This window comes from Streptopelia decaocto (genome assembly GCF_964273445.1).
Source record: "Streptopelia decaocto genome assembly, chromosome: 17".
Lineage (NCBI taxonomy): Eukaryota > Metazoa > Chordata > Aves > Columbiformes > Columbidae > Streptopelia > Streptopelia decaocto.
In genome coordinates this window covers 11188340-11200545 of record NC_138672.1, presented here as the reverse complement: position 1 = coordinate 11200545, position 12206 = coordinate 11188340, and the positions used below count along the sequence as shown (strand labels likewise).

At 50.1% G+C, this 12206-nt stretch overlaps 1 protein-coding gene across 2 annotated transcripts in view; it reads right to left on the bottom strand.

The window, feature by feature from the left end:
• Positions 1-736: 736 nt before the first annotated feature.
• NEK6 (NIMA related kinase 6) overlaps positions 737-12206 on the bottom strand; it is a 49901-nt gene continuing 38431 nt past the window's right edge. For both annotated transcript variants that reach the window (XM_082067945.1, XM_082067946.1), the window contains exons 8-10: positions 7850-7944; positions 5116-5229; positions 737-1924 (exon numbers count right to left, since the gene is read on the bottom strand). In XM_082067945.1, coding sequence (XP_081924071.1) covers positions 1814-1924; positions 5116-5229; positions 7850-7944 — 320 coding nt within the window. In that variant the 3' untranslated portion in view covers positions 737-1813. The remainder of the gene's footprint in view (positions 1925-5115; positions 5230-7849; positions 7945-12206) is intronic.

The window sequence follows — 12206 nt, the reverse complement described above, 5'->3', positions numbered from 1 at the left end:
TACCTTTTGAAGTACATTTAGTTATAAGCACTACTACAGTTTACGTAGCAAGAAAGTGACCAGACGTGTCAGGACGCTCAGCCGGAGCCGAGCTCCCCGAGCCCCTTCCCGCGTCCCAGCGCCCGCTGCGCACGAGCGGCCGCGGCCCCAAGGAGAAGCTGCGGTGCAGGGGGGTCGGAGCGCGGCCCCAGCGGCTCCAGGATCGGGAGCGAGCGGGGGAGCAGGAAGGTGGGAGCCATCGGTGGCTCCAGCGCCGGCTCCTGCTGAGCTCCATGTCCTGAACCTCTTGAGAGCAGCCGGCTCAATGTTCTGCTTAGAAGACTCAATAAGATGGCACCTTGCGTTCATGATACCAACGTTATTCACAGCAATTGAGAGCTTTTCTTTGCTACCCTATATAAATATTTCCAAATTGGGCAGGCAGTAGTTGAGGATGGCACTGCAGTTTTCCGTTAAGTAGAGCACATTAGGTTAAAAAAAAAAAAAATCCACTAAAAGCATATATATGTATGTAACCCTTAACCCTAATCTTACTGCCAAAAACCTTTAGGATTGTGTGCTTTTCCTAAGAAAAACCAGGCCCAGGCTGCGTTTGAACTGTCACACACATCTGCGCTTTGGCACGAGCCCCATGGCCGTGCAGCCCCGTCCTCCCCACAGGCCTGAAATGGAAACACTGGAACGTGAATCCACGTTGTGCTAAAGCGGTGAATGGTTCTCAGTAACGAAACAAATCATTGATTCAATGAATGAATTTAGTTGGTTGAAAATTTCCATGTAAAGAAGATGACTCCTTCAAATCAGGTTGAGATTTTATAAAAATTCACATTCTGTAAATCAGCTTTCACAGTTAAACAGACGGGGCTGAGCCTTATGGAGAATCAGATACACAAAGCATTTCACTTCTTTCTTTTCTAAATGTTTCCAAGTGTTTAAAACACCGTTTTAGCTACAGTTCATCGTACTCCGGAACCTGTGAAGGATCCCCACCAAGGTCCAGTTGGCTTAGCTAAGCCCTGCTTTGTCCCAAGAACAAGTCTGAAAGACCCAACCCAAATGGGAAATGAGTTTAAAGAGAAATTACTTGCAGAAGCAACACTTGCTCTGGGTTGGTTTGGCGTGGTGTTCTTTTTGCCCAGGTACAGGCTTAACTTCTCTCACTGGCTGGAGCCAAGTTAACAGATAAATGCACCAGCAAAATACTCTACATTTTCAATTAAAAAAGAATATCTTGAAACAAATGTGTTTCCCCCCCAACCTTCCCAGTTCCTGCGTCTGAAGAGACGGGAATCAATACAAACACATAAATGGCTGGTTTAAAATACACCAAGTAAAAACTGAATTTGCTATTAACCATTTGCAGAAGAGGCAAAGTAGCAGTTATACAAATTACACAAAATCTACTGTAATTCTTACATTAGTATAAAGTGATTTCACTGAAGGAATTATTTCAATAGTTCACATTACAGTTAAGATAGAAGGGGTGTGTCAAATGCTGACACCTTGTTAATATCATCTAGCCTAGATTACACACGACAGTTTTAAGAAAGGACCATTAAATGATCTACATCTGTAACATGTTATTGGCCTTAAAAAAAAAACAACAAAAAAAAATCAATCACTTGCAATACCTCACAGAATCTTCACTTTAAAGCACGACCACCGTGTCAGAGTCCTGTCAAATAACCTGCAGAACAGTGGAGCATCTGCTACGAGTGCTCAACCCTCCTTGAGCGACCAGGCACCAGTCGGTTTCATCTGAGAAAAGGATTCAAGTAAGACTAAGCTGTGCTGGCTGTGGAGCGCGGCCGCCTCATGTGCTGGAGGTCCACACGTGCATTTGTTTTGCTATTTGGTGCACGTAACCAATGTCGGGTCTCTGATCCGGATCGGGGTATATGCACATGCTGACCAGCTCCCGCAGCTGAAACACAGAAAACAGCCAAATGTGAACGATCTGCGCGTTTCCCACCGGGAAAGGCAACGGTGCGGTTGGCGACGAGTCCCGGCCCGGAGCTGCAGCCTCGGCCGCGGCCGCTCCGGGGCGGCTGCAGCGTGTCCTGTGGCCCCACCCCACAGAAGGACCAGGAAGAACCTTTTCCACCAAACCTTCAGCACTGAGGCTTTGAATCTGCCACAAACCCCAGCGGATTTTAGGTCCCCGTTACAAGCGCTGTGGGGGTTCCCTGGGGCTCTGTGCAGAACGCGCTGAGCCGGGGATGCTGAGCCGAGCTCTGCGCCGCAGCCGCGCTGCCCCTTCCGCAGCCGACCCGCCAACCGGGCGCTTCAGCGGCTTTAACGCACCAAGTCTGAACAGCACTCGTGTATCTTAAAATACTGGAGCAGGGCTGCCAAACACCAGTGTTTCCTGAAAACCTTTGTGAAGAAGAGAAACTGGTCATTGATTATGTGCAATAAATAAAATGCAGAAGGGCTGAAGTCTCCCCACCTCCCAACCCTCTTTATTGTGCACATGAAAGATTGTAGCTTTTAATTATACAGACTCTGAAAGCTGCTCGTACCCCCGAGGCACCAGGAGAAACAGCCTTGAGCCTCTGATCTTCTCACATCCTCCCAGTAGCCACGGTGCCAATTATTTTAATGGTAATTAAAAGCATGACCATAGAGCTATCAAGCACACGGCTTCAGCTGCATTACTGAGTGTCCTCGGCGAGGTTTCAGCTCCGGATAGAACGAGGCCCCGGCTGCGGCTGCGCCCACGTTGCTGTGGGGTTCCTGGGGGCAGCACGGCCGCGCGGGCAGGACAGACAGACGGGCAGGACAGACAGACGGGCAGGACTGGCAGCAAGGACACGGTGTGACACAGGCACTGCCCCCACCTCTGTCACAGCGCGTGCAACACAAAGCCCTGACCAGGCCAGAGCAACCCGGCTCCACTGCTCCCAGGGCAGGGGCTGCTGCCTCCGTAACCGCTGAGACCCCAACGGTTCGACAGGCACCGACGAGATCCCCACAGGACGCCCACAAGTGAAAACGCCGCTAAAGCTCCGCGCGGAGCCTGCGCTGCCAGGACGGCGGGTCCAACCGCAGCCGTGCTCCCGCGCGGCCCCGGCACTCGCAGCCCGGCGAGTCCCGTCCTGTCCGTGGCCGGGACGGCACAGGCCTCTCACCAGCATCTCCACGGAGCTGGCAGCCCCAGCCCTGATAAGCACCGCCAAGCACTATCTCCAATTACAAGCAAATTTGTTCCCGATATAGAAAACTAATCCTGGCTGGAGTCCCAGCTCCTCCTGCTCCAAGCAGCATGGCAGTTATCATGGGAGGATTTGGACTGGTTTGCCACAAAAGGCTACAGAGAGGAACAGCACCGACACGCCACTAAAGCAGGCACGCTCCAACAAACGCTCTGCCTGTGCACCTGAAACAACACCGCAACTAAAACATTCACGTGAGCAGCCGTCAGCCTACAGCCGCAACCTCGCTCTGCGGCCGCATCACCGAGCTCAAGGGAAGACACGTCGATGGCTCCGGCGCATCCCAAGGTTTGGGCAGCGCGGCCGCATCCCCAGCGCCCGCGGGCAGGAGGAGGGAAAGGCTTCACTGCTTCCCCGGTCACTCACAAACCTGCGGCAGCGGTACCATTAGAGTGGTGATAAAGACTCTGCCCTTTCAATCTCAAATGGGGACATTCGTTCTCGAGGGAAGACACAATGTCTTGATGGAAACAACCACCCACCCACGGCCGCAGGAAGAACAAACTCCTGGTGCCACTTGCTGCTGCGGCAGCGGCCTCTGCACGCCCGGCCTGCCCGCACGCCGCGTCTGGGGACGCCAACACACCTCCCTTCACTGCCTGCCCCAAACGCATCTGAAAATCCAAACTTTTAAAGTATATACTAAACCAAACATTGCTCGTGGTGGAGTCACGTTCTGCCGCTCACAGCCGCGGAGCTCCGTGCGGTTGCAGGGAGGAGCGGCAGCTCGTGCAGCTCCCGCCAGCGGCACAGCCGCCCTCAGACTTTGTCAAGCGTTCTGTCAATAGCGCACGAACACCATCTGGAGTCGAGTTCTCTGGGACCTGGCGCCTTTGAGCTTTAAACCATCCTTCTCACCCTGGATTGTATCACTGCACTACACACACTCTTTAGCACTGCCAGAGGGGAGCAAACAGACAGTAATTGTAAAGACAGGAAACACATCTGTCAACTTACACTAATTCCTGCTGCCAGCGGCGTCTCCGGGAACACAAGCTGCAGCAGCGCGGCAAACGCGGCGCCGAGCGGGACCCGCCGCGCCGCAGCGCGGGGGAGGAACCTCACAGGTCCACTCCTCCAGAACAGTTCTCAAACAACCTTCTTGCACGAGACACTCGGCAAGTAAAAACTAAGGAAGATGCTCAAAGAGTGGTACAGGGTCCTGTCGGGGGAGACCAGCCCCCTGCTGCCGCACGTGCATCCCCTGCCTCCCATCCGCCTCTGTCCGCGCAGCTCCGAGGTAGAATAAAGCAAAAGAAAACCCCCAAGGATATAGTGAACATTTAAAATTAAATTAGCCATTTTCTTTCAAACAGAAGGCAACCGTAACTGGGTGAGGAGGTAAGAAAATCAGCTGGTTTGTATAGGGAAGGGAAAAAAAAACCCTGAACAACTAACTCAAAAGGCCCTGAACAAAATCACCACTCATGTTTGCAGCTGAAGTGAAACATCGCCCAGCAAACATGCACAGGGACAGGGTTTTATATATTCCAGTTCAGCGACTGCTCTCCATCCCTCGCTTTCATAGGCACAAAATCCAGACTTTAAAAGCCCTGTACAGCTGCTCTATAGATGCTTATTGCATTAAACTAAAGAGCTTTCCTCCCCTCCCCATCTTGTTCTTAAACAGAACCTTTCCCCCCTTGTTACCCACTGAAGGCTTCACGAACAGCTGAGGCTCTGGTTTTTGCTGCTGTTTCAAGGGGAAGGAGGCGACGAGAGGGTTTCCCCACGGCTCCTCGGTGGGTTTTGCCAGTGCCACAGACTTTCAGTTTCAAAATATTCCCCACGTTAAGAAATCTCCTTTTCCCTCAATCCAGCTGTTAATAGTCGCCCCGCGCAGAGGGTCCCCGGGTGCTCCGGCCCCCGCGCCCGCCCCCGCGCGCCCGCTCCCGTTTACCTTCTCAGAATAATGTTCGGCTGGGAGAGGCGGGTAGTCACACTGCTCTATCTTCTGGCACAGAGAAAACAGGTTCATCTTATCTCCATAGAAAGGACTCTGGAGAGCTGCCATCTGGAGACAAAAAAGAGAACATATTTCAGAAATGCAGAGGATTTAACGGCCCCCAGAACTGCAGCTGGGGTGTCTCACCAAAACTTCATTACCGTGGACACATCCAAGTGCCAGGCAAGGCAGGACACATCAAGATAAACTATCCTTGGTTTAAATCACAAGCTTATCTTTTAAATGGTTTAATGTTATTACCTTTATTTGCAGCCACACTGGCTGCCCTGTGAAACCAGCGCAGCAGCAGCTCCGGGCAGGAGGCGCGTGTGGACGAAGCCCCGGCAGCCCCTGCTCGTGGCCTTTGGCAAGTTTTCAAAGGCAAAAAGTGAAGTTGCACCATCGTGGTGATCACAGTAACAGTGGAAAAAATTACAGACTCCAATGAGAGACACTGATGTCCAATTAGAGATTGATAGCCGACTGCTCTCAATCAGTTAAACCAAAACCGGAGAGCCCAGCATGCAAGGTTGTTCCAAGCAAAACACTAATGGGCACATTAGCAAAGGCACCGAAGGCAATCAAGGGTTAAACAAGGTCTCTGAGATTTCAATAAAAACACCAATAATGCCAGTAAGGTTGAAAGGGACATTCAATTCCCATTCACTTATCTTTCCAAGTTCAGTTAAGCAGCCAAGTGTCCAAGGGGAGGGATGAGGACGCAGCCCGGGGTTTGGGTGGTGAATGCGGGGACAGGGTGGCAGGAGCGTGTGGCTGCGGCAGCCGGGGCCGCGGCCACGGCCGCTCGACGTCGCTCCGACACTGCTGGGACGCTGCGGCGGGGTTTGTCTCTGACATTTTGATTAGAGCAATTACCGCCGGACAGCTACATCTCCATTTAAAATGACCACCATGCAGTATGACTGGTTAAAAAATACATACATCTAGGAATTACTGTTAGAGTTTAAATTGATTGTCTTCCCAGAACTGCTGAAGTCATTGCTTGAAGCTATATTCTAGGAATTAACAACTTATTTTTATCCCCTCCAAGTTATCTTGCTGACAGATATCTACAGGAAGCGAGGGATGAAGACAGTTACTACTGTATTGATAAGATTTAATAAAAATCACTGTACGATTATCAACGTCAAAGTTCAGTGGTGCTCTGTGGCATCACGTCCAGCCCCTCGGTGTGCCCTGGGCGGATTCCAGCGGACACGCGTGGCTCTCAAGGCAATTTGTACATTAAATCTCTCTGCAGATTATCTACGCAATCTAGCCGGAGAAATATCCAAAGTGACTCATAACCAAACAAACATCGCTGCCTTACTTTTAAGCCAAATGGAAAAACATTCTTGTTACAAGAAATTAGTCACGATAAAATGCAGCTCCTTCAGAGACAGAAGAACTTCATCTTGCATTTTTCAAATTCTCAAAAGTTTAAAAAAAGTCAAGTAGCTGTTTATCTTCTAAACACAAAATCGGGAATCTCACCGCTCGTGTTCACCAAGTGAAGGCTTATCTGCGTAGGAAGTACATTTCAAAACGCTTCACCTGCCCAACCTTTCACGTTACTGCAGGACTGCTGCTCCTACCAGGGAATTATGTCTAGTGCGCAATTAAGTCAGCATCTTGTAACATCAGGAGCACCAAGACTCCTGTGCCATAAGGGACCATATTGCCTGCAACTAAAACACATCTTAGCACAACGCTCCGTACTTCTCTCTGCGTGGATGGGGAATGTCCAGCAGGGCCCCGGAGCAGCCCGGCACCGCGGGGGCATCTCGCGGCACTGTGGTGGCACCTTGCGGCACAGCGGTGGCACCTCGTGGCACCTGGGTCACCTGGGACCGCAGCCAACAGGCACCGAGCTGCGGGACACGAGTGTTCTGCCCCAAACCCAAAACACTGACAAGTTATGGGAAAATTTACCTATGGACCATATTGTCCTAAAAGGCTTAGCCGTAGTAGTTGCCACATCTGATGTCCTCACAAAATAAATGACATTTCTGTTTATTCTCTAATTCCATGTGGTTATGAGAAGTTGTAGTGGGAAGCAAAATTTGTTATCCAAAGTGTAGTGGGAAGCATAATTTGTTATCCAAAGAGGATGTGAGCAATATTCCTATTACTAAATATCACAGGGAGTTTTAGTTCTCTGGGCTGGGGTAAAAGCTTTTGAAATGGTGACGTGCACTGTCACTTGGACTCGAAGATGCATACATTCAAAAAAAGATGAAGATGAGATGATAAATGAGTACACGACTGTTCAGTGCCCTGAGATCCCTGCTAAAAATGAAACCGCAAAACTCACAAGTACTGTTAGAAAATCGTAGCACTTATTTTCAAAAGATATGTAATAGCTTTTAAGAAAAAGTTGCACACTGAGTGCACAGTTCATACAAACCGTGCCTGCTTTGTGTCTGCGCATTTGGCCAGAAGACAACGCACAACTGGAAACAATTCCAGATGGAGTCTAATGCACAGCTAGAGAAGCTCTAAGTACCGTGCTGTGCGGCACAGCCCTTCGCTGGCCGCGCTCAGGAGGCACACGATGAGCACAAGAAGCATTAACTCTTCATAAGGTTTCTCAACACTTAAGCTAAATTAAGTCTGACCTACTCAAGTCCTGTACCGCATTGTGTGGTTAAGACAGACCAGGAAAAAAAAACAGTTAGAAGATACTTGCCTCATACAATAAACAGCCCAAAGACCAGATATCGGATTTAAAGTTATAGCCGTTTTCATGTATTCTTTCTGGGGACATATAGTATGGAGTTCCCACTGTAAAAAACAAACAAACGAGGAGTTATCATCTTAAAAAGCGACTCTGCAACCTGTATTATACAGATGTTTGACTTCATTAAAGGATTAGGTTTAGCACGAATACCTAGTTAGAAGAGATTGGCACAAAAATTTGGAAAGAAATTGTGGTTACAAAGGTGTAGAACCAAATACATCATCACATACAGAGCTAGAGGGCTGCTGAACGTTACTGAACATAGCTGCTGCATTTCTGGCAGGAAGGTTTTCTGCCCCTCCTGGTCTCCCGAGAACCTTCAGAGTCTCAGATGGACAGAGTGACAGTAAAGGATCCTCCTCTGGTTCACTCAGCGGCAGGGACGCGCGGGGCAGGTGTGACTGTAACCGCTACCGCACGGAGCCCCGAGCGCGGGACACGCGGCTCCGGGCGGGACACGCGGCTCCGGGCGGACGGGCCCGCTCCGGGAGCTCAGGAGAGCAGCGGCAGCAGAGGTGGAGGCACCAAACCCAGCGCCGCCACACAGGCGTTAAAACCTTCTGAAAGAACCAAGATAGTAAATCCAAACTTTCAAATACTGCTCCAACTTGCAGCCACATCAGAAGCTGTGGGATGTCTATGTACTCCCAGAACCCTGTATTTTATCAAAAGAAATTTACTCCAGCATTTTGGACAGGAGTTACAGGAAATTATTAATAAATTCCTTACCTCAAAAGGTTCTTTTTAAAATCCTAAATAAGTTTCAGTTGTGGTACCAAAAATACAAGACATCCTGGCAGCCTCAGCTACATCAAATAATCCTCAGATATATCATTTATTAAAACATCCAAGGACTTTACATGCTCTCTTTTCTCCTGCTTCCCCTGCTTGCCTGTCCCCTGTCAATTTTTTTTTTTTGCTTTTGGCATTCCAGTGTATCCTTCTCCTAATTAAAGACCTTTCTTCACAAGATGGCAAATGTTTAATTTGCCTGTAACATTCAGTTTACAGTTTCTCCATTTGAGAGCTGCCTGCAGACAGCTGCAGGACTAACAAGCAGCTGAAGGGTGGTGTGAGGGACACGCAGGCAGCACCTTCCCCGGCGTTCCTAAGGGGGGTTTGCACACTGCGGAAACCAATGAGTTCTGGGGTGAAAGCACCAGCTCCCTGCGCGGCCAGCTCAGTGCTGCTGATGCAGAGAGTCCAGCACGGCGCTGCTGCCCATGCAGAGACCCCAGCGTGGCGCTGCTGCCCATGCAGAGAGCCCAGCACGGCGCTGCTGCCCATGCAGAGACCCCCAGCACGGCGCTGCTGCCCATGCAGAGACCCCAGCGTGGCGCTGCTGCCCATGCAGAGAGCCCAGCACGGCGCTGCTGCCCATGCAGAGACCCCCAGCACGGCGCTGCTGCCCATGCAGAGACCCCAGCGTGGCGCTGCTGCCCATGCAGAGAGCCCAGCACGGCGCTGCTGCCCATGCAGAGACCCCCAGCATGGCGCTGCTGCCCATGCAGAGAGCCCAGCGCGGCGCTGCTGCCCATGCAGAGACCGCGGCGCTGCTGCCGCCCGCGCGACACCCCAACAGGGCCACCGCGGGTCCCCCGCTCAGACCACGCTGTGCCGAGTCCACCCACCTCTGCGATCATGTTCCAGTACCTATTCCGGCTTAAATCCTCAAGGTATTTTCTTTCTCTGGGGTGAAAAGTCGGCAGCTCACCTCAAAACAAGCCCACCAACTGCCCCCATCCCAAACCAACACCCTTCAGACTTTATTCCACGTTACTGTCATGCATCTATATGCCCAAACCTTGAGTCTACTGAGCCTCAACGATTTTTACTCAGAGCTATTCAGATATGTAGCACATAATGAGAAATTAGTCCTATGGCATTAGTGTGAAACATGTTACAGGAATATATATATATATAAATCCGCTTCCCAAAACAGGCCAAGTACCCAGGAAAGGGATCACATCCCTCACTGGCTCCTTTAGTTGGTTCCCCAGGACTTTCAGTAACCAGCTGCCCTGTGTGATGAACTCAGCTTGTGCGTGCAGCTCATTCAAATAAGGAATCACTTCATTTTCAAGGTGAAGAGTACCCTAATGAGAAATTACCACCTCCAGCTTGGGAAATGCTGAACCAACACTGTCGCAGATCTGGCTGGGTTTACTTGCCAGTGCAAGGCCCCTCTGCACAGAGACCCGCGTTCTCTTAACAGTTGATAATTTTTAACAGACTGCACAGATTAACTTCGCAGAACACCAGGAGCAGTCAGGACTCATTCAGAGAATCCACCAGGGCTGTCCGGGGATCTCTCCCGTGTGCCTGCAGATGCACACGACGGACAGTACAGCTCTCCAAGTAATTCGCACACAGTTGCCAGATTTCTGTACAAGAACTGACTTGGTTGGAATAGCACCGATTCATTTTCCTGCTTAAAAACATGCAGCTGCAGAAGACGTGGTGATTCATTATGTGGAATTCCTGAAGACGGTTTCGGGAGTCCCCGCTGAGCACCAGTACATGAGACACTTTCCTGCCCTCGGCTCCCCGGTGCTGCTGCTGTTGCGGCTCTGCCCGGGAGCTCCGGGCGCAGGGGAAGCCGGAGCCGCCGCCGCCGTCACCCCCAGCAGCGCCGGGAGCTGAGGGGACGTGAGGATCCCTCCCGCTCCTGCTCCCAGAGCCCTCGTGCTCCTGAGCGCCGGCGCCGGGGCGGCCTCCGGCCGTTGTTCTGGGTCACTTGCATGACAAGCTCAGAGCAAATAATAACGTGTGGGCTCTAAAGTTATGGCCTTGCCTTCCATGTTAGCAGGGGTCTACTTGGTAGGCTAACATTGTCATTTCAGATAATGCCTTAAAACGACCTTTGATCAAAGCAGAATGACAGGGTTTATAATACGGATGAGTGCATTATAGTCCGTATTTGATTTTCCGTGCATTAGTCTGTTCCATTATATTAACAGGTCTGTGGAGCAGTCCACGCCTGAGCTAATTTTATGAAGGATACCTTGCACATTTACCTATCATTACTGTAGTGTTGTCAGCAAATGTACGAACAAGCAGGTCTCCGCGTTTCAAAACTGATGCATTAATATTTAAATAACTGTCATGATAAAAGACTGACAAGCCCAATTCCCTTTATGGCCTGTCCAACATTACACGGGAATTTTCTGTAATGAGCATCTTCTAGAAAACCACACAAGGCTTCCAGTGCAATCAGTCAGGGCTCACCATTGCATTACATTAGTCAATTTGACAAGAACAGTCTAATCAGAGACTATTAATCAGAAACTTTCTTTGGTATTTGCCTTGCTGAAAATACAAAAATATTGTTCAGATTCAATATGAATCACCACTGGTGGAGTAATGCCTTTGAAGTTACAAAGGTCACAAAACGGTAGAGAAGATGATGACTAAGGAAGCATCTTCCCTTGTGTTCCCGAAGGTCAAACGCTTTCCTTGTTCAGCGGCGCTGCCCAACGCTTCCCCCGCACCCAGCGCTGTGCGCGGCTCCAGCACCGCCACACGCTAATTATCCTGAGCTGGATTAAGGGCAGAGTCTCTTGTTTCACCAGGAAAACACACAGGGAAAGGCAGCAAAGTTATTCCAGAAATAAAATGTAATTTCTTTCGCCTATCGCTGGACTGACAGCCCCCGGCTGTGTGCCCAGCGACCCGCGTGCCGGCAGCGGAGCCCCCGGGAAACCCACCCTGAGCCGCGCGGCAGCAGCGACGCACGATCCAGTTCCTGCTGCTAGAGGGTCTACCAGAGTCTCACACTGCACCCAATGCACCACAGCTGGGCACCCCCCCCACACCTGCGGGCACATCCTCACTACGCTGAAATCACTGCAAAATATTCCCCAATATTTTCACAGTCTCTGTACGTTTTTTCAAGTGCTATAAAAAATAAGCATCTCCTGAAATTAATCAAGCTCCAGAGCCACATTTGGCTGTGAAGCACAAGCGATAAGGAATGCTTTTATTGTTCCACCTTCCCCAGCACCTTCCAGCTAATCTTTAGTACTGAGCTGAACAGTGTTTCTGAATCTATCACTTTCTCACAGCAGGGAACAGAGTTCTGAATATGAAAGAACCTAACAAATTCTGACCTTTATTGTATCTTTACAGAGTATTCCCAGTTTCAAACCAAGAGATATCAGAGCGCAAGGCGGGCCTCAAAGGGGTAGTGCTGATTAAAGCATCCCTTCCTTCTAGAGATGTTCCACTCCTGTCAAAACAAACTTTGCAATGTTTTGAAACACTTGTGATTTTTGAAACATGTCACTACAAATGAAAAAGGCAAAGA